Source organism: Coturnix japonica, chromosome 8 (assembly GCF_001577835.2).
Source record: "Coturnix japonica isolate 7356 chromosome 8, Coturnix japonica 2.1, whole genome shotgun sequence".
In the NCBI taxonomy this organism is placed as follows: domain Eukaryota; kingdom Metazoa; phylum Chordata; class Aves; order Galliformes; family Phasianidae; genus Coturnix; species Coturnix japonica.
The window spans coordinates 958,156-982,188 of NC_029523.1; the positions used below are offsets into that span (position 1 = coordinate 958,156).

The window sequence follows — 24,033 nt, forward strand, 5'->3', positions numbered from 1 at the left end:
TTCTAGAAAGCCTTTCTCTTCCTTCCTTTTCTTACTCCTCCTTTTTTTTTCTTTTTTTTTTTGTTTGTTTTTTTTTTTTTTTTTTTTTTTTTGTTTTTTTTGCAAATATCCCTGGATCAGTCTAGGAAATAAAGATACCAATATGGAGAATCTCATAGCTCTTATATAATTAAAAAAGATCCTAAACCTCATGCCTAAGACTATAAGAATGACAATCCTTCCAGGCTTTTCATAAGAGCTTTACTTCCATTTTCAACAATATTTTCAGAAACACATAAGCAACATCTGTATCATCTGTATCAACTTAATGCTTCATTTTCAAGAGAAGAACTCTGGTTGCACACTATATCTTCCACATCAATACTAGCTGCATCTAGGCAGATGAACCATGATTTTTATTTTTATTTTTTTTAAAATGGGAACAATCCACAGTCTGATACATAAAATTCTTTGCTCAAAGAATATTCTCACTAACTCTTAAAAAAAAACAAGTTACAGCTTATAACACTACAGTTCAAGAACCCTTCTCAACAGGTTTAAAATAAGGGAGAAGAGAAATTTCAGACAGAAGCAAAAATTATGAGTACTCTAACGCCATGTTCCTATAACTGTATTTTCAAAAAACACATTTTGGACAGCTATTGCATTGCACTAACTAAAACAACACCCTGTGAGGTCATAAGAATACTTGAAATTGAGTCAAGAAGTACTGAATCCGTGAGGAAAAAAAAATACTAAAAACTTGAGAGCTCTTAGGAAAGCAATTTTTTCAGTCTTAATACTGCCAAGTAAAGCACCCTTTTTAATGGAACAGATGTACCTTTGTTCCCTCATATTCTACTTTTAAATTACAATCTGTATGACAATTTCCCTGTTTTCAGTTGTGCAAAGATTTTTCCAGACTGCTAAAATTCAGTGGGCATATCCACTTCATCATCAATGTTTTTGACTGAGATTTTGTAGGAAGGTATATTAATATAAGTAAAAGCGATTGTTCACAAAATAAAGGTACAGCTGGACAGCTGTATGGATGCATAGCCATATCTAATCAGTTTCTAACTGGAAATTAATTTAATCTGTCACATAGGTTGGAAAAGACCTTAAAGATGATTGAAATCAACCATCAACATTACCTACCATCAGTTCCAGCACTAATCTAGGCTCCTTAGTACCATGTCCTGGTACTCTATACATACACTCATACATCTATTGAATATCCTCAGGGATGACAGCTCCAGCACTCTGGAAAGCCCATCCCAATGCTTGAATGCTCTCCCCTCAGCCTCCTCTTCCTCAAATTAAACACTCCCACTTGCCTAATTTGCTCCTCACTGATTTGTTTTCTAAACCCCTCATCAGCTCAAAGCACCTTAACAGCCTTTTAGTGAGGGATCCAAAATAGAATGCAGTGTCACATACAAGAGAATAAGTTCCTTATCCCTGCTGGCCACATTATTCTTATGCAGACCAGAATGACATTGGCCTTGAAGGCCACGTGCTGGCTCCTGTTCAGTTGGCAATCAGCCAAGAATCCCTCAGTCTTTTTTCCACCCAGCAACCTTCCCCCAGCCTATAATGCCTCACAGGGATGCTATGACAGAAGAACAGGACCTGGAACTCACCTTCACCAAATGCCTTGCAATTAACTGGATACAGCATATGAATTCAGCCTACCCAGATATCTGCAGAGGGCTTCCTACCCTCAAGAAGATCAACAGTACCACATAAGTTGGTATAACCTGCAAATCAACTGAGAGAGCACTCAATCCCCTCATCCACCATCAATAAAAAAGGTTAAACAATTGGCCTCAACACAGAGCCCTGGGAAATGGTACTGTTGACCAGATCTACCTCCATTCACTCCGAACCAACCAACCAATTCTTTCCCTAATGAGCTGCACACCTGTGAATCCATGAGCAGCCAGGTTCTACAGAAGAATACCGTGGGAAACACATTTCTAAAACTCATTAGAACAAACGCACGGTCTTTCCCTCATCTACTAAGAAAAAGTCATCTTGTCACAGGTTACTGATTAACACAGTTCTAACTGAAAAGAATGCTGGGGCTAGAACAGACGTATTTGTGTTGCAAGACCATTATAGCATTTTCAGGAGCAAGAAATACAAATATTCACGATCTCTAAATTGTATGAAATCACCTTAGTAAGTGCAACTCTGTAGTTAAGAATAAATACTAATCCACTATGATGAAACATTAACCAAATGAACGTCAGTTCCCACATTACTCAATCCAAATGACTTTATAACTTTTCACTGTTCCTTCAAGTTGCTTGGTATACTTAAAATGGACATCTAATTATTTAGTAAGCCATTATTCCACTTAGGTAATTACCAGACTAGGCTTTATTTCTCAATTTAAGGCAGACGTGCTTTGAAATTCTGACTGAGCATCAAGAAACACTGCATCTATTGTGTAGCAATAAAAGCAATGCCACATACAAGCATGTATTCAAAGCTGACAACTAACATATGAAAACTCCCTCATCACAATATAAATTATAGCTCTGTATATGCAAGAAATCATAAACATGCACTCAGAGCTATATTTGGAAGCCTATCCAAACCTACAAAAACATTATTTGGTTTGCAAAACTTTGATACTGGGAATTCAGTTTTACACATTACTAGTGGTAGATATTATGTATTTAAAATCCCACCACTGTATTAATCTCCGATGAGAATGAAGAAAGGTTCTTATGCACTTTTCAGTGCAAATCCTGTCAATATTTAGTTTGGGGGTTCTGTTTTATGATAGGACACTTACAAAATTATTAAATCAATCGTGTAAAATGACTTGCTATTTTTATTTATTTCACTGGTAATCATGATTTTTAGCACGTGTGCAAACCAGTCCAAAAGAACTTGGAAAAAAGCTACAGTGCACCAAATTGTAGAATTATACCAAACATAACAAGGAATTAATCGTGTTAAAATACAGTATGCCTAGAATGTTTGTATTAAATTCAGTATCTTTAATTCTGTAAAATCTTACAATAATTTTGATTATAAAACTCCACCAGATACTGCTAAATATCATCTAATGCTTCTTGACGTAACTAGAAATAATTCTATAGATTCAAACAGACTTTCAGGCTAGGACCCCAGTGTTAAGAGTTTATTATCTTCCTTCACACACACCATAACCTCTACACCATAACACATACACAAACAGTGACAACTACAAAGCTGACGTGCTACAGCTACTCCCCACTATTCTGACCTTCGTAGTTTACTACTTGCATCCAATTGTTGTCTTTCACCTATTTAGGAGTTATTTGTGCCCAGAGTTATCATTAGTTTGAATACGTGCCACCTAGCACAACACATTCCACCACAAGACTTACATAAATCAGCATCTGGAATTAAAAGGACACATGGCTAGGATTCCTATATACTGGAACAATGCAGAACAATGGTTGAACTTCTTTAATTACTCTATTACTTTCAGTCATCTGCTTTAGTATTGATACAGGACGTTAGTCTTATAGGCTAGAGATCAAAAAAAAAGCGCGTATACACATGGGAAATTATTCACTGATGTTAATTACTTCATCATAGATCAGATTTGATTCAGATTCCTTGTTCATCAAAGTACAGCCAATCACATTCAAACAACATAGTATCTGAGTCACACAGAAAATCCCCACTATCAGTAACACCATACACTATGTGACAGTCCATATTGATCAAAGATGTCAAAGAAATGAATGTGCAACTGATGTCTTATACTCATCATACAAAACTATCAGTGGAAGGGTCTGTCTCTGTTAAATGATTTTGAACATTTAAAAAGTTTCTCCAGAAACAAAAGGCTAAAAACATCTCTGAATCAATCAGAAACAAGTACAAGCTCTTCTAAAAACAGCATTTCCTCCATAGAAAAATGTTCAGCTCAAACCACTTTTCTTACATCACCAATAAGTGTGGAAAAAATAAATCAAGTACGGAAAAGTTACTAAGTTTGACCCTTTACCTCACAGGTAAGGTACTGTAATAAAATAGGAAAAAAAATAAAAATAAAGTGTTATGTAGCAGAAGCCTGAACTGTTTTATGTGTAATGACTTTTGTGATAGAAAATTTATTATTTGTGACTTTTGTGATAGAAAAATAATGTTAGCACCAGGAGTAACTAAGCACCAATCTGGCTGCATTAAGAAAAATGCCTTTCCTTAAACAAAACACATAATTGAGTATTTAATCATACAGTTATGAATTAAGGAAGAAGGTTACATTTTGGAACTAACGTAGAACAGAATAAGCTACAATAACCATTATATGTGTTCTCATAATTTCACATAACCTACTTATATTCTTTACAGCAGCTTTGCATTTATGAATGGCACCAAGTGACCCTCAGAGTTTCAAGCAGATTTAAAATGCTATTTTTTGCCAACAACATGCATAATGCATGCCATACAATAACCTATATCTGTCAAAATTGATTGCAGCATCTGCTGTTTCCAAACAATGCAGGACATGGTTTGTGCTTTGCGTAGGGATCATCTTACCATACAGAAAACTGACAGTACAGGAGAACAAGGTGCAAGGGTGAATTTGTGGATATACTATTAACACAAAGACATAAAATAGCTTCATATGCATTGAATACGCACTCCTAGTTCACATGAGTCTTGACGCAAGAATTCCTCTTTCCCTAGGAAAAGTAGAGCCTCGTTACCAAACATTTTTAACTTGATACAAACACCACAGACGTGTTTGAAGACAGCCCCCTGACTTCAAGAAGCTTTGAATTTGAAATAGAATTTTCAACAATCAGCCAAGGCCACATCTTGGTGTTTCCACAATCACAACAGAAAAACAAATGGCTTTCTAACAGGAAATTATATAAAGACTCCCTAATTCAGCCCTTTCTTTCATCAGAAGAGCAAACTGAGGGTCCATCTAGAAACTCTGAGCTTGCTTTTATTTTTTTGTTGCTTTTTGTTTTTTTGTTTGCTGTTTTTTTTTTATATATAGCTGTAAAAATATAGAATGCTGAAAAACAAGGAACAGGTTGACAACCTGTGACTGATAAGTCTCTCCATAGTCAAGACCAGAAATAGAACTCCATCTCAGTTCTCAGAGCCTCCTGCCTCTCCTTCACTACTCATCCAGGAAACAAGGGCAAAGTAACGCATGGCAGAAACTCCTTCCGCCATCAAAATAAGTGCTTGAACTGTAATCTACAGTCACATTAACACAAACTCGACAGACTGGCAAAGGAGACCTCCCTTTTAAATAAAAGCAAAGGATTCAAAAATTAGCATTTATAGCACAGTAAACAAAGTCTGTAAAGTAAAACTAGGAGGATTTCAGATCAACAAGTAGAGCAGCATACATTAAAATAATGAATTTATCATTAAAAAAAAAGAAAAAAGAAAGAAAATCAATGGGTTGATAAAAATAGCAATGTGAGAAGCAGGTGGACAGTATTAAATCCACAAACAGAACATCCATGACAATCTGCTGATTTTATAAACCAGAAAAAAAACATAGGCTTTAAACATGTTTATTGTCAACATCTTGGCCCAATATTACTAGAACCTAATTAATGGAAAGTCCTTCTCTGAGCTTGGACTTCATAAAAAACAAAAGTCCTTTAGCACTTTGTTTTTCAAATCAGCCATTGTTGCTCAATGTCAATCAGAGTTTCAAATCCTTGTTCATAATTAATTCCTTGCAGAACTAAAAGTAACCTGGATTCTTCTCCCCTGCATTTTATCCAGAGAGCTGTTGCTTAATTTCAAATCAATGTTATCTACTTTTGCAACATTGACTTCTGTGAAAGTCAATGGCATTGCTGTTAAGGGAACAAATTATCCATAAGGACTACTCACTTGGTGAGAAGAGAAAGAAATCCTGTAATAACTTACAAAAAAAAATTTGATTATTCGGGCTGTCTACTAAAGACATGAAATAAAATATTTTTTTGTTAGTTTTTGTGCTTGATTCAGTTTCTGTGTGTTTTTTGTTTTTTCTTTTAGACTACCTATAGATGCGAAACACACCAGCACAGTCTAAGTGCACTTTTCAGATTGGCAACAATTTAAATACTTATTACTGGACAAAATTTCTTCAATGAATAGGTACACTGACATACCTCAAATAATATGTTTCAATTTAACTTTTAATTCTTTCAGTCTTAAGTCATTATTTTTGTAAGTCATCATAACTTATGTTATAATTTTAGACATCGCACATAAAACTTACATGCAGGTTAAGATGACTGAAACATGGGAGGTGACCAAGAAACAGTTCTGAATGATTCAGTTCTGCTTATCTTCTCATTAGCTCTTTGGTTTTAAGTAATATTCAATAAAGTCTTGATGTTTTCCATATGAGTAACCACAAAGGCCACTTCTGCTGTTTCATTCAAATTTGACAACAGAGCCTTAAGGAAGGTGACTGTTAAATTAAAAGGTAGTATTTAATGGATACCTTTCTCAACTACCTAAATTTTTTATTATACAGCCCAGCCAGGACTCACATTCACTGAAAACTTGTTAGCACAAGTGGAAGAAAACTTATCTCACAATGCAGATGACAAATCTGTAATAAATTCCAAATCACATTCAGTAAACATTCACACTCCTCTTTCACTTTGAGGCAGATTTCAGGACTGCCATCCTACAGGACAAAGAGAACTACTGAAGCAATTACAGTTCTTTGTGACCGTTTTTTAACTGTTAGTACTATCATATCTCCTTAAAAATAAAAAATTCTTGAAGTAGCGCTCACTGTTCCCCTCCAGTCCTTTACTGCCTGTCCAACTTCTATTTCCTGTAATTATTCAGACTTTGTCATTTTGTTGGTTTTTTCCCCCCTCTAAAGCTGCACACGTAGGCTGTATTCTTAGCAAAGACCTCTGCAAAAATGGTGACTTAACTCAAATGATAATGCATGTGAGGAAAGTATCTGCCTGCTGAAGAATCTGACCAACAGCCTGCTACGAGAAACAGAACAACACTGTAACCAAGGGAGCACTTTTGTACTGCATTGGAAGACCTGGATGTGACCTATACGGATAACCGAGGACTGTAAATTCAAAAATACAATGTTTAAAATAACAGACACTCCATGTTCAATTGCAGTGAATCTCAACATTTTAAATGATGACTAGATTAAAATTAGTGTATTGCAGAAACAAGAATACATATTTCATACATATACAGTTTTCTTTTGTATTGACAAATGAGCAACACAATTTCAATCTTGTCCGTGAATTTGGAATATAAATGTTAAAAATAAAGTTCCATCAAAACTAAGAGTCTTCGTTATTTCCTCAAAGACTAAGCAAAACCTTTAGCATATGAATTAAAAGCAGCGCTAAAATGAAGTGCTGCTTTATACAAAAGCATAAGGTATGAAAATTAACCACTGTTAATTACCATGCTTTTTAATGTGGTTCCACAGAAAGGTGTGGCATTCTAAATGGCGTACTTGCTCAAACGAGTACCTGCCCTGAGGAGCTAACAATTTTTACCAGGCAGATACAATAGATGAACTATGAAGTGTATGCAGACAGTAGCAGACTACACAGGAAAAAGCTCTGAAAAACAGGAATAAATCTTGCAAGGTATTTCAGAGAGGTAACTACCACGAGCTGTATTTTTTATACCATCTCCAGTGGGCCCAAGGATAACTCTGCAGCAAGCAGTCAGAAGAAAATGGCTTGAGAACAAGAGCACAATTTTGGACACTAACTTCAATACTGTGAAATGCCATGAATCTTGAACAGGACCCTTGACATTTTCCTACTGAGAATGCTCTTGGTCAGTTAAGAAACAAGAAACAAAAATGTTGTACTTTAAAAAAATAAAGAAAAAATACACTCTGGCAACTGTGCAGTAGCTCAGTCCTTCCTGCAGTGTGCCCAAAAGCACAGCCTGATGGGAAGCAGCCGTACCTCCCAGTAAGTCTGTTCAGCACAAATGGAATTAGTCATCCTGCTGACTAAACCATCCATACACTTCAGTAAATCACAGACAGCAAGATGCACGTTTTAACATATGAAAACGCAGACTTAAGGCAGTTATAAGCTTCTAGAGATCTCAAACAGAATTTATAAACACAAAGTACTGAAAATGTGCTGAGATTTTATTCATCAGGCACTGCAAAAATGAACATTAAATTACCTTTCATATCATTTCTTTTGTGCCCAACACTGACCAACAGCATCTGCCTCTAAGATAAAAAAAAACATAACTCTCAGTTTCTTCTACTTAAGTAAAGAAATTCTTGGCAAAAGAGCTGCTTTGAACTATTACATAACATGAGCGGGAAGTGGCCTATACTTGATAAAAGAGACAGCTTCCAGCAAATGACAGACTAATTTCACTTGCACACATCCTCTTTGTAATGATACACAGTCCTTCAGCATTTTAAGTTAAACACTCTTGCGATCTTCCTCCTTGAACAACATTTCTTTTAAATGACCTCAGATTATGGCAGATACACCTTTTAGTTATTAACAGACATCTCTTACACTATATAGAAGAAAATGTCAGTCCAGCATAGACTCTTTACAAGGAAGCATCTACAAATGAACACTGTTTGAAAACAGCATTAAGAAAAAAAAAGAAAAAAAAAGCACTGAATCTTTGTCTAAAAATCTGTTTTCAAAAATAAACCTCCATACAGTTTGGGCTTTCTTGATCTTTAAGAAAACAAGAAAGAAAGAAAGAAAGAAAAGAAACAAGCACAGGGAAAAAAAAAAGCCTTCATGGGGGAAAAAGGACTACCGCTTGTGGCAGCAGCATGCAGTCACATCAAGAAACCACCAGAGATCAAACTGACCTCAGCAGAACAGATCCAGCTGGTTCTTTCTCCCAAACACAGTGCTCTGACAACGAATGCTCTTTATGTATTTAAATCCCAGCATAAGCTCTCCATGAGCTTAGTTGATATCACTCTACATTTCCAAGACATCTGAGCCATGCATGCACAGAGCTACATACAATTACAGGATTTAAATGCAACTGAAGCAAAGAGCTAACTAAAGCAGCATGCAATGCACAAGAGCAGTCAGAGCCTTTAGTCTCCATCATTAAGTTACACAGTCTTTTTCTTTGAAGAATATCTCCCCTATTTATCCTCTTCATGATCAAGAAAGAGTTGGGGGAGGGTGGGGGGTGGAGGGGGGGGAACTAAAATAGCACTTTGTGTCATTAAGCAAATTCTGCTATATTAAAATCACCAATGCTAATTGCAACACAACTTCTATTATCAGAGGTGAGATTATTCTCAAAAAAAAGCTGGGATCCACACATGCATTATTTTGTTGTTGTATCATGCTTTATGAGATTTGCTGTTCTCAAAGCCAATTAAGGAAAAAGAAAATCCAAAATCAGTAAAAATGTTGTTTTACCATCTGAACTGAGTGCCTTATGCCCTTTCCTCTCCCCACACCTCCCACTCCAAACAAGCTGGTTAAAGAATAACCTATAAGGTTACAAACTGGGGCAGTTTTCAAAGTATCATATAATAAAGTTACTGTTCAAATCCCAGTTGCACACTAAAGATTAAGAAATGTAAGTTATGAATAGTGCAAGACTGAGCAAGCCTTCTGTTTATTTGCAGGTCAGCAGGAGCAGTAAAGAGAGCTGAACACAAATACTTCATTTGAATTCCTTATATAGGTACCTTACATATTTCCCTGGATAAACAACACAAAGTTTAAGAACACTGGGGCTGAACTAATTGATTCTGCTGAACAAAAAGAAAAATCAGATCACTTCTACACTGTCACTACTTGGAAAAACTCTTTGAGTACTAAATGAATTCAAATATGAAACTGCTGAGTTGTTAATCACAAACTGTAACCTATTTCTTAAAACAACCTCAGCAAAAGAGAAATATATGATATTAGGTGTAAAACGGTGCTTTGAAGCAGCCTAGCTGATTTAAGTACATGCCCTCACATTAACAGCTGGTATTTGTATCAGGCAGATTGGTGAATGTCTGCCATAAGAACAGAATTTGCAAGTAAATGAATAAACTTTAAAGAATCTTTAAAGAAACATTTGGCACATCGTTTTAAGCTTTCTGAAGTAAATAATGAATATGAGGATCAAGAAGCTATCCTAACGTGTATTAGCACTTTCAACAGAAGACGCTATCAGAGGACAAGGATCCCCCACATGAATATACCATGAAAGGATAGGAAATAAAAGGTTGGAATAGCCATCTTTTTATTTTTTCAAGTAAGTTTCTAAAAGGATCTCCCAAAGAAATTTGAGCTTGGAATTACACTGGTCAAAAAAATTAATATGCAATATTTAAATGGGAGTAAACAGTGGATTAGTAAGTCTTGTAGAAGATGCAAAATTGTTTATTTAAAAAGAATACTTACAAGGAAATGACAATTTCCTGAACTGAAGTGTCTGTACAATAGGATAATGGATCATAGACTAGACTGGGGGAATTCATCATACCTTAGTATAAGATATAACTATAAATACAAATTTAAGGGTTGGAATGTTCGTAAACATTGATGGACGCTAAAAAAAACTACCATCATTTAAATAACATCATGGAATCATTAAGAGATTGCCTTTAAATTCCATTCTTCAGAATATTGTTTCAACTGTGTACTAGTTCTCAAATTCCCAAAAGCAAACTACAGAAATACTCATTATTAGGCTTTATATCAGATGATGCATCTGTATCTTAAAAACTGTGACTACTGTCATTCTTACACCACCAGCATGCAGGAAAGCAAGAAGGAGAGGTATCAAAAAGCTTCTCCATCAGAAACAACAAGCAGGTAACAACAGATAATGACTAGAAGAGTTGTGACAACTCATGAGAAACACAGATATAGAGAGAAACAGACACAGAGCGAAGAGAAAGTATTAATTTCTTATTCATTTTCTCTATGAAGTAATAGTCAGCAGGTTTTAAACTAAAAGTACTTTATTCACAAAAATAATTATGAAAGTAACAGTTAAAGGATGTTGTGATTGCCAAAACTTTAGTTTGGCTCAGAAAGTCATAATTATTCTTCCACATTTTTAAGAGCTAAGAAACAAAAACAAAAGCTACTGGAGAAAGTAACACAACATCATCTGCCATTTGTGTCTCTAAGCATCCATTTAATTGGCTACTGTTGAAGAATTGATCCTGGGCAAGCTTGGCCTGCAGCCTAACTCAGCCTCATTGCTACTGCTCTTGGAAGCTCAAAGAGGTGATCAGATTAAAAACTCTTCTGAAAAGCAGCATCAGTTTTGCCTCCAGCCCCTTCTACAAGTCCTAAAACCTTCCTTAGGCAGAAGGCAGAGGTAGTTCTGTAAGCATCTTTTCTGTGAATTTTCTAGAGTCTTTTTTCTCCCGTGGGATGGATGCTTTTAGTTTTACAACGTTTCCCAAATTCTTTGTGTGAGAATTACTTTGAAGTAGTGATCAAATACTGATTTAGTTAAATGAGTGAGCCACAAGAAAAGAAACCATATGTTTCAGAGTACTGTGAAAATGCTTTTGACTATTTTTAATCAATCACTGCCTTATTTTGTTTTGCCTTCTGAGAATGACAGTACCTTGAAGATTAAATCGGATATGGAAATATACAGGTAAATTCAATACACCTCTTGAGGATGAATAAGAGATTTAGAAGTCCCAGTAAATATCAGCAAAATACTACACAATTCCTTTCTACTTGCTAGAGAAACTAAGGGCAATTTCAGGTCATAATTTCTGCATGTACATTTCCATTCTTTCCCTTAATTAATTTATTAAATCATGCTATACTATTTGTGAAAATGCAAAACGGTATAATTCTGGTTTTATGGATTATACCTGCATGCTTGTTTGGGCTTTTTTTTTTTTTTTTAAACATAATCTTTTTTCCTTCCTTCCAACTCCCTTGTAGCTACCTGTATACAGTGGTGTTTTGCTCAGAACAAGACGTAGAAATGTTTTTAAGTGGAAAATTATAAATTCCAGAACCTTCCAGCAACCTCATCTTAAAATTGATGTATGTGCTAAGCATGTATGAAACACGGTACATGAGAAAAGTAGAATATTAGCTGCTCACGATCTACAGACAGTCCTAAATACATGTCCAGAAAGACAAAAGAGCCTAAATTACCCAGCTACAAAATAATCTCGCAAACCAACCATACAAGGATGAAAGAGCTCAACAAAATAAATATATTTCACCCTTTGGCATCTGGGTCTTCTGATGTTTAATTAAAAGAAAAGGCTAACGGCTATTTTCTCTGAATGTTAGCTCACTGCTGAGATGCCACAGGGACAGGCACCTTTCAAAATACCTTGCCCCAACAGGAATGTAAAAATGATTTCAATTTAAAATATAACAACCCAAATAAAATTCATTAAACTGCATTTGAAATGCTTCATTGGAAGACTAAACTCTGCTTTGCCTCCCAGAAATGCACTAGTGGAAAATTTCTTGGTGAAAAACATTAGACATGTTCTTTCTTGTATCAGAACAAAGATGAATACATTATTTTGGGAAGAAACAATAGCTCAGAAAACAGCATTAGTGCAGCAGTAAAAGGGCAGAGATTCTGAAGAAAAGACATTCTCAAAAACCTGAGATAAAAATTAAGTCACAATTCAGGGGCTCTCTGAATTCCCTGTTGCTAAGACCCACCCAGAATGAGGAGGCCATCCTCTTAGCTTAGAATCTGGTGATAACAACTGAATCTCATAAACCTGTACTGTCCCTGCCACATGATGTAAAACATGTTAAAACACAGCTGGGCGTACTAGGAGTTGCTCCCACTACAGCTACAACCCAACTTCTTGGGCCACTCCAGAACATTCGTAATTATACTTGTGTTGGCAAGCAGCAGCATTGCCTCTATCTTCCTTAAGCAAAGAATTTCCTTCAGCTGCAAAATAACTCAAAGCTGCCCCATTAACCATGTCCTCACCACGATTCATCTGATTAACACAGATTCCTAGAGACATGTACTGTATGCTTTACTGCACACTCAACCAAGTATTCAGATGCTGTGTTAGGGAAAGAAAAAGTACCCAAAACCCAATAGAGCTCCCATAAATGTTAACCATGCTTTAAATATGTATATTCAAAGCTTATTTTGGGTTTTAAAGCTTAATACACTACAATATTTTCAAAAAGTCTTAAGCAACTTAGCAAATCCAGTGCACCAAAAAACCTACAGTTATCATCAAGGAAAACATGCAAAACCATATATATGCTATAATTGTTAGTTATTAAGACATTAACTATGAGTAAATTCATTCCAGTCTAAAATACTTATTTTTGTGGTTTATTTTTTTTTATTTTGAAGCCATATAGGCTGAATCATTAACAAGGAATTTCAAATACTAAATGGATATATCAAGTCCTTCTGGCTAGCCTGCATGCAGCAGTGTCCAGGTCTTCAGATCCTGTTATAGGATGTGATGCTTGTTTTATTACTCATATTTCTATGTTGAAAAGCAGTGTTATGTAGCTAAGAATTAGCTCTATTGAATTGTGTTTTCCTGCTCTTTGTAACTGCTGTACTTTCAAAGGAAATAAAATTAGAGGCATTACTTTCAGAGCAACCTACATATACATATGTGTATGTATATGTTTATATATAAGTATTTGTATGTACAAGTAAATGCAAATCTACATGTGTGTATATACACGTATACAGAGGTTGCCTTGAAAGTAATGCCTCTGACTCTATTGGCCAACAATATCATAGGCATATTTATACAAACATATATATATATGTATCCACAATTATGTAAACACGCACACATACATACACATATAATCTAGGATGCAAATTCAGTCATTCCCTTCAGATTCCTTTCTTTATAATCTACTTAAAATCAATAATAAAGAAATGTTTACTAAAGCAAGCATGGACCAGACACCAACCAGAAATAAGAAAGTATTTTTAAAACTACTTTGGACTTGGGATTCTAACTGAAAATAACTTTACATGCCATTGCATATATTAACACTGCCTCAGCCACCCAAAATTCAGTCAATACTTTAGATTACTGGAAGTTAAGAGACCTGCTGGATCTGTTCCCTCAATTCACAACTAAGGTTCACTCAATTTTAATCCATGCTTACAAAGAAACCAGCTGTTTAAGAACTCAGAACATGTTCAATGACCCTCTTTCACAGATCAGATTTTGAGTTTAATCTGCAATGAATCTTGAGTACAAGGCTTCTAGTGTTCTATTTTTACGAAGTTTATCCTTCTGATATGAAATATGCTTTCACACTTCTAGAGATTAAAGTTCCAATGTTTATATTAGCATACGTGTTTAGGGTAAAACTAGTTTTTAAAAACACCAAGCTGTGAATCTATTACATTTAGACTCTCTTTACACCCTTAAAAAAATGAAGACAGCAAACATATGTGGTACTATTTCAATAGCTGAGAAAAAAATAAAAAAACCTCTCAATATATAGAAAATTATTAATATTAAAAACACTAGTCAAACTGTCATCCTTCTCAAAAAAAAAGCAAACAGATAAAGCCTTAGATTTACACTTACGAGTGCACATACAAATGGTCCATTTGTCATTTATGTCAACAGAGCAAATCACATGCTTAAAATTAAACATATATATAAACGCTTTCTTGAGAACCCTTGTATTACAAAGCAGTGATATGAAATTATCATTCCACATGCCCATTCCAGGCAAAACCTGAGAGCAATCTGAATCAATTCTCAAACATATTTATAAAGAAACCTGTTGTTCTACAGTAAAATGCAAATTGCAGACCAAGTTATTCCTAGCTTTTAAGGTGCAGATGCATTTACAGGTTCATTCAACTGTTATTCCTAAAGTAGACTTGCCTAAAATGTAGTAGATGGACCGGTTCAGAAGGTCACGTACAATTGTACCACATGATACAAGTCATTGCATGCAGCACAGAGAAAAAGCAAACATTTTCTTTTGCTTTCTTATTTCTTCTCTATCTGTACTTTCTGCACATTTCTCACAGCTGTTTGATTTCCTAGGAATTTCTCTGCTTTGCCAACCATTCACTTTTCTTTCTACCTTTCCTATTCAACATAAAGAAGCAAAACAAATCTCTAGGAGAAAACTACACTTCTAACTAAACTTAAAAACAAAACCAATTGGAATGTCCACGTCCATTAACAACTCATTGCTTTTAGGCAACTTGAGCTGGATAGGTTACCCCATCAAGAAGCTTTACCAGCAGAAAGTTAGGGATACTTTATTAACGTGAACAACAGCTTCTTTTACACCACCTCCATAAAAGTAAAGGTATTCTTTCAGTCAATGCTAAGTGGTGTCAATAAAAGTTGGATTTAGCTATACAGATCATAACACATCAACATGATTATGCTAAGCAACCTTCATTCATTATTCACAATTAAAATAGTCAAAGACAGAAACAAAGATTGCAATGAGAAGACTGCGCAAAAACTCCTGCAGCCCACAGTAATTTTATTTACTGCCGATATCAGACTCCATCAATATTTAGACACTGCAGGTGTCTGCAACTGATTCACAGCAAATGTGCTTTCCTAGATCAGTACTAATGCTTCAGCACCATAGCATGAAACATGGATAACAGCAGCACTGTTAGACCTCTTAAAGACACTAGTTTGGGCAACTCAATTTTCACTTCAAATATAGATATAATAATAATGCAGCACATTAAGTCTTAACAGTACCCCTGACTGACTACTGCTCTCAGCAACAAGTCCACCGTGATGCTAGGATTTCCAGAGATTTATGTACCAATCGCCTTACAAAGAACTCAGGATCTATGCAGCAGCGCATGCTGAAAATGGCCAGTCTTTAACAAAGTGCTGCTCCCTGGATGGCATCTTCTGTGTTATAAGACAATGAATTACCTGATGAGCAGCACTGTCTAGAATGATCAAAGGAGATTATCAAAAGATTACCAAAGACATACACATCTTTGTCATATCTATCAAGTTACAGCTCATAATATCTATGCTGACAAAATGCAAATAAAAAAGCTCACTTCATTTGAAAACCATCTATATCTATGGAGCATTAGTAAGTATGTATTCTTATCCTCTTCCAAGTAATTTTGTCGATAATTCTTGATGTTTTTCATCCTCTGACTAAAATAACTTCAGAGTTAGAGGGTGCTTGTTTCTTCTTAACAAATTTCAGTCAATAACACACATAAAAACATAGGTGCACCATGAAACACCTAGCTTTATAAACTAAAGGGAACAAAGTTCTAAGACGTGTCAAAGGTATGTGCCTAAGACAGGTGTGGCCTGCTTCAGCTAGTTACAACACATAAGACTTTCGGAGCCAAGGCAGCTGCAAATGCTAGTGACACAACACCACTTATTCAGAACTGCTCAGCTCTGCCAGGCTATAAAGCAGAATCAAGTTGCTGTCCTGTTTAATGTTCAACTCCAACTGATTTCAGGCATCCATACCTAGAAAACCTTAATAATCTACAGCTTAGCTTTTTCCAGATGATACCTGCAATAACAAATCTCCAGTAATTACACTACACCAGAAACATATGAAGGACAGAAATGTAATTACTGTAAAAAAAAAAATAATAATAAAGAGATACTAAAAATATCACACAGTTACACCAAAAACATTGCATATTTTATGCAGGCACATAACGGGTCTCCAGAGGAAACAATCACCCGCTTGAGTGTACAGTCTACAAGCAAGCTTTTAATTTAAAGGCTGCTACTGCCAGCATGCCAGAAGAATATCTACTATAACATAGCAAAAAATAAAATCACTTTAGATTTCACAAAAAACTACAGTTTGTTTATATGTCTTTTAGAAGAGCAACTCACATTCAATAGACCTAAGCACTGCATACCACACTACAGTTAGATTTCAGAGCACCTACAACTCCGCAGATTAAAACCTAAGTTTTGTAAGCAACTGTATGCTTTTCATCACTTTGTTATTTCTTGATAAAAACTGTAACGTGCAGTTTAAAACTGCACCCTACAGAGTAGGGTGTGTCAACTTCACCAAAAGCCCAGAGGCATTTCATTGTTCAGACAGAACTGAAGCAATGTTTAAGGGGAAAAAAAAAAAAAAAAAAAGACCATACCTTTGATACCTTTGAAACCTCTAACAGGGCAATTGCTTATAGCTTCATAACTGTAACAATAAATTTTCAGTATCACACACACTACAATAGCAATAACAAAGCAACGTGAGTTACAGTTTTCTTGCTCTCCTTACTTCGTGATTAACTATTAAAAAGTCATGACACTAACCTGGGTCCACATGTCTGGAGTTCCTTCTAATTCCATTTGTTCGTTTCTGAACAACAAAAATACAAATAAAGGATATGAATAAACTTGTTTTCATGAAGGAACATCACACTGCTTTCATTCCCACAATCTACTAGGCAAAGATGGTTATCTTATTTTCCCTACCATCACAGCCACAATTATCTTAATTTGGTAGAAATATCATACTTGGGAAGTTTACTCATATATCCTATCTTTTTTCTGACACTAGGCTCTTAAGATTCTTAGTGCAGAAACTCATTTATATCTTATAATTTTTTGCATATCAAGAAAGTCATTTATGAGTATGATAGCGGAAAAATATGCAGTCCACTTAGACAAAAGTACTGCTTCTCTTGTTTTAGTAAAACAAAAACTTTTACCGTTCCTCCTCTGCACTTAAGGTAGTTAAAATTTCCTAGAAAATGCTTCATTTTCTCATTTTCTGGGCAACTGCTTAAATTTTTAGTAACTCCTCTCCCTCTTTCTTCTTCTAAACTTGGATAAAGTACAGCTTTGTAAAATCAGAAACACTGACACAAGGGATGAATCTCTGAAAATTTAAGCATGAAATAAAGCAGATCTTTAAAGCCAACCATTTGCTTCTGCCAAAATATCTTAGCTGATAGCTTACTTAAAAGTTCATGCATTCATACATACGTTTTTTAATCAAACCAATCAGAGGAAAACGGGCTGCATAATAAAGGGAATAATTAAGTTGCTCCAATTTAGCAGTAGTTGATATACACTGATGTGGGACACACTGAGGCAAGCCAAAAAGCAGTAACCTGAGGCACAACAAAATTACTAAGTCCCAGAGCAAGCTGACAAAAGGAAAAGCTTGGTTTACGAAAAACAACAACAACAAAAACAGCTTTCAGACTCTTGTCAGACTGGACATCTTTGGTCAATACCTTACAACACTAAACAATTCTTTTTTTTTTTTTTTTTTTTTTTTCAAGTGTAGTGAAAAAGGTAAATTTGAAAATTGCTGCTAGAAGTAGAGACTGTTGTTCATACCTTGAAACTCATTATTATTCTCATTAAATAGAAGCTACTTTTTTTTTCATTATTATTACTCTTAATTATTAACACAGCGGTATTTGAATATTTGCACAAGAGGGAAAGAAACAAGAGCAGGAAAAAGCAAGCCCAAAGGAAGACACAGACACTAAACTGAACGGCAACACAATACAGTAGTTCTGTGATAATACAACTCAGTTACACCAAATGTTCAGCCAGAAAATGATTACAAGGAAAATTCTTTGGTTGTACAAATATATTGCAGTACCATTGTGACTAGATTACTAGTATGACGTAAATCTTTACCCAAATCATATATTCTGATTTATACTTAACTCTTACTGTACTGAAGTAAATTTAAAACACACAATTAATTAAGAATGAAAGAAATCCTGACATTTTGGCTCAAATCAATTGCCAGTACCAAATTAATAGCTCTAGAAAGCAAGCTTTTCTTACTATATATATATATATACACACACACATATATATGTATATATGTGGGTGTGTGTATTTTTTCCAGAGTATATGTATATATTTCAGAATATTTATATATATTTCTTACTATATATATGTGCATATATAAATATATGTACTTTTTTTTCAGAATCATGCTGGGGGTGAGAAGCTCAAGGTCAGAAGAGATTAGCTACAATTAGGATCCATATTTTCTTCATCTGGCCACGTATGTTCACCTTCTGTAGCTTGAGGTACTTTGGCAGGTCTGCCCACAAGGTGCAGTCAGCAATCTGTTCATGGCTTCCCAGTGCTGTCTGTCAACTGCAGCACCAGGAGAGTTCAGCTAAAAGGCCATGCTATAATTTTCATATTTTCAAGTGCCCTTCCTTAGCAGATATTTCTTGGCAGACATTAAAGACCAGGCAGCAGGCAGATGGAAATACAAGTGCAGAGCTGCGGACTGGGGAAATGGCAAGGCAGGCGGCAGCCATTTCAGGGCATGCAGACAGACTGCAGGGCTGAGAGCACAGGCTGCCGTAATGCAGAACTAGCAACCGCTCACTCAGGGCTGCACCCAGACTGCCCTGACCTCACACTTTCGGACACCACAGAGCCTGGCTGGTACCTCCTGCAGCCCAGAACACAGCCAGAGAACATGCCAGAAGGTTCTGGGCCCTCCCCAGCCCTTGCTGCCACCCAGGGTGGGCAAAGCACCACAGCACTCCAACACAGGGGAGAGCACAGAGAGCGCTGGCTCGGTGTGTGACAGCCATGATCCCCTGTGCAGCTCTCACATCAGCAGATACATCCTTTTAATTTTGTTACTGGTGTGATGGCACCAAAATGTGCATTTATGGAGAGGAAAAACATACATGCCGATACATTTTTCACCACCAGTGTGTTAAGTGGTTAAATGGATCACCAACTTCTGAGGTTAAGCAGCTACTGGCAACTACTCTACCCTCACATTTCTGCCTTTCTTCTGCCAGAATTGGCAGACAAAAAGTAACTGTTAATTCCCTCCTGTGCTTCAGTCCAAAAGGCACCAGGTAAGTGGTGAGAACGCAAACTGAAGTAACGGCCAACATTCTTGTATTTAAGTCCAGGCACGCTACGTATAGCACTGCTTCCATCTTACCATTCTCTCAAGATAATATAAATTCCGTACCTACCAAATAAACAAAAGCCTGTTTAAATAACAAGGCTAAACTGCCCTGCTATTCTTCATTGCCTCCAAGGGCTGTGGAGAAGCACATACTGAGACACCAATACTGATACCCCAAGCACAGCTCATGTGAAAGAACTGGCTATTGTTCAAAAAAGATGAAAAAAAACATTTAACTGTACTGCCAAATTTGGTCCAGCAACACTGAGAAACAAGACAACCGTACTTAAGTAATGTTACTTTTTATCCTGTAACTTAACAACACACTTCTACTCCTTCCAGTACTCCCAACATTAAGCCACATCTACTCAAAGTTGGCACACACTTAAAACACATTACATTTGTATTTAGTAGCTGTTAGCCGCCATTCTAAAGAAAAACGTTACTAAATGCAAAATAAAAACATACCTGCTTCAATAGCACGTGCACAAAGTAAGCAATGTCGTTAACAAAGCAAATATCACATGAAAACGGATCCTTACCTCATGTTTCAGGTTCCCATGTTCTGAAACATAAGTAAAAATTGGCATTATTGGTGATTGCAAAGTTAGGCTGCTCATATAGCAATCTCAGCCTGCGCGGTGCTGCATGACACCAAGCCCCACTGCACCCAGCGCTACCTGATCCCTGCAGCACGCCCGGGCAGCCCAGGGCCGCACTGTGCAGGCCGTGCTCTCCTCGCTCATTGGTTCTCCTCCCCAGGCAGCACTGCACCCTGTGCCAGTGGCTGCAGGGCAGCCTGAGCCAGCACGCGCTTCTGCAAAGTCCCAAACACACCTTGTAGGCATCTGCTCAGTGGGAATTCAAGAGCTATTGTTCTTCATTGCAAATAGTGCTGGCACCTCTTCTCAGTTGTCTGTTCAGAGTATGCCAAGGTATCAAGATAAGATGTATATCTTCACCTGCAAATTTTTCTATACTTGTACATCAGCTTAGAATTGCATTAGTATATCATGGAATCTGCAGCCAGTGTGTTTTTATAAGACCTTATTGCTACAAATTTTCTCGTGCTGTTTAAAAATAAGATAAAAAAAATGTAGTCCAGCAGGTGATCAGATGGCACCGAGGCAGTAACACCCGCACCCACCACCACACATTACTAAAGACACAAAAAGGCTTTTTTTTTTTTTTGTGTCTAGTTTGATAACTGATATTTTGGTGTACTCTAGATGACTTGGATTCAGTGCCTTACCAAATGAGAGCCAGCCACATTTACCTACACATTCTCTCAGACTGTATGTGCTACTAAAGCACATACTATCCATTCCCAGTGATTTATTTGTTACGTTGAAAACTTCCCTTGTATCTTTCTTGCACATACAGTGAGCTCTATTTACGATAAATCAAGTTAAAAGCTTTAACTGCAAGTGACTTCATTCCACTAAAAAAGAAGAAAAAGAATGTGAACCAGTGAAGCGTGGGAAAAAAAAACCCTTTGGCTTTCAAGCACTTTATGCAAAGACGAGCAGGCATGCCAGGACCCAGCACACCAGCTGCGGACGTGGGGCCAGGCACGCGAGGCCACCAGCAGGCCTTTCTTCTCACATACAATTTCAGATGCTATTTTTTCTCATATGCTGCACCAAAGATGAGTTTTCTCATCACTCGGAGAATTTATTATTATTAAGTCATTTATACCCTTTTCAAAAGCATTTGTGTTTACACAGGGAGGAAACAGAAGAAAAATAAGGCAACCCCAGTTACAAGTAGACTACTGAGTTTTTCAAAGAACCTGAGGGAATTAGTTGCTTAAGTGTTGCTGAAACTCAGTGTATTTTTGGTGTTTCGGAATTTAGCATGTCTTCCAAGTTTTTTTGTCCATATGTGAATGACTTCTCAATTTTCCAGTGTTTCATCTCAGCATTATAAATATAGTGTAATGAACAGAAGTCTTTGGGAAAGTACTTTTAGAGAGAAGGGGCAAAACTTCAATTCCAGACTCGAAGGGTCTGTTTTTTTTTTCCTCCTCCCAGTGGCCTATCGTTAGCTCTTAGCTCTATCTTTCAGCTCTTACCCAAAAACCAAAGGAGAAATGTCTTTCTAATCTCCAACAAGAAGCTTTTTTCCACTCCTACAAACATCCTAAACAGCTATATAAATGAGTTCCATTTAGTTACTTCAACATCAACACTTTTCATATTTAATAATTAAGGATCTCGCTGATTAACTTCCAATATCTGGATTCTAGAAATCACTACAGAGGAAGATAATAAGTATTCTTGTTAATTTGCATAAAATAAATTATGTGCAAAGTGTGTGGTTTTTTTCTTTTGTTTTGACTATCTCATAGGTTAAAAAAGTAAACTGCTCCATTAACCAAGGCCAGGAGGACATTTGTTAATAAAGCCTAATGAACAAATTCAAACTTAGGAAAAGCAGTAGCAGCTCCAGCGATGGATTCTGTTTCTTTAAGCCCTCTCTGCATTAACTCATAAAAAGTTCAAAACTTAATCAACACTGACAGATTGAAATGTGATTCATTATTTCACTATTATCATGCAGTGAACAAAAAATATTTCATATCTTTTTCCACCTAAAAACTTACTCAAAAAATAAAGCTTATTATCTTGTTATTCATTAAATTTAAGTATTTCTGTGGCTCAGAATTTTACCTAACAATTATATGGATTGCTTCATCATAAGATTTCAAAATGTTTTTTCCAAACATTACCCTAATACAGGAGCAAAAATCTAACCTGTATTTCCTTGGGATATTTTGGAAGGGAGAAAAAAAATATCACAAAAAAAAAAACCAAAAACCAATGTCTGAAGATATCCATCAATAGATATTTTTACACAGGACAATTTTAAATCAAGTTTCTTCTCCTCAACTACACACTCAAGTTCTTAACAAGTGTTTTTTACTGTCATAGTTGAGCACAGTTTTTAGGTTTTGTTTATTCAGTGAGGCTATGCTATGGGTCCAAGTTTAGTAATTATACAAAAGAAAAAGGAGTAGCCACTGGCCTCAATAAGAAAGGGGGAATAAATAAAAAAAACACTATGTGCTGCTCCTCAGGGATGCAACAGAGTAAGTGCATCCTGAATCCTTACTCAATGGAGAGTAAATAAGTGGTTATGTAGTAAACTACTCAAGTTCCCACTTTAAACGAAAAGACAAATATTTGAAAAGAGGAGTTATCAAACAAGCTGTCTTAAAGGACTTGTAGCACAACTGCCTCCAGTCACTTAACCAGACACTGAATAATCAGAAGAAAAGCTAAGAGTGACTCCAGTATTGATAGTATAGGTCTCTGCACAACACACCAAGCCCCGTAAGTGACTTGCGTTCAGGTTGAGCAAGGGTGGTTAGTTAAATAATACAGCCCAACCTTTGTTGCATTTAAACAAGAAGTGGCGTAACTCCAATGAACATTCTGGGAGTTGAACATTTACTTGTCAGTGCTGTTGACAGGGAAGGCTTGGAGAAAAGCCAGCGATTTTGCAACTACTGATCAAGCCAGTTAAAAGGTAAACAAGGAAAGTTGCTGTTTTCCTTTTAGATGCCAAAAAACTCATGCTTTTTATAAATTATCTCTAATGTGCTGTAGCAAGCAATTATTACATAAACAGCATGGACTGTGTTATTGGGCACGAACATTACTACATTAAACACATCCTAAACTTAAACCATTTGTACAGTTGCACTTCGTTTAACATTCATCATATACTTGAAAAAATAATTTCCCACCTACAATCATATGATTCTATGATTATAGGTGGCTTTTTTTTTTTTTTTTTAAATGGAATAACCTTAAAAATAACTGAAACATGCATAAATTAGCTGGAAGTTACAAAAAACACCTGGTTAATATTTTTCTAACCAATTTTTGCCCCAGTAAGGGACACTTTTAGCATTCCCTGGGAGGGGGAATGTAAAGAATAAAATTGTATGATTTTGTACTTGAAATATTAAAATGATTTCAGGCCCTACAACATTTGGTAGAGCTTCATCTAACTAAAATATTCAATAGTCTATGAAGCAACAGATATTTGCATAAGAACACTTAATTCCGTACAACAGAATGTATTTGCTAAAATTCCAGTCTGGTAACAAAATTGGTTTCTTAATTCCGTAACTTTAAAGTACAAATAGGCCTACAACTATGCAGTATATTCTAGAGCAGAAGTTGAT

General features: G+C 36.1%; 1 protein-coding gene across 4 annotated transcripts in view; it reads right to left on the reverse strand.

The window, feature by feature from the left end:
• Positions 1–24,033, reverse strand: part of VAV3 (vav guanine nucleotide exchange factor 3) — a 149,567-nt gene that overhangs the window by 26,823 nt on the left and 98,711 nt on the right. For 3 of the 4 annotated variants that reach the window (XM_015869510.2, XM_015869512.2, XM_015869508.2), the window contains exons 18-19: positions 20,381–20,403; positions 17,237–17,282 (exon numbers count right to left, since the gene is read on the reverse strand). The exons of the other annotated variant lie outside the window; for it this stretch is intronic. In XM_015869510.2, the coding sequence (XP_015724996.1) occupies positions 17,237–17,282; positions 20,381–20,403 (69 nt within the window). The remainder of the gene's footprint in view (positions 1–17,236; positions 17,283–20,380; positions 20,404–24,033) is intronic. 4 annotated transcript variants of the gene reach the window in all.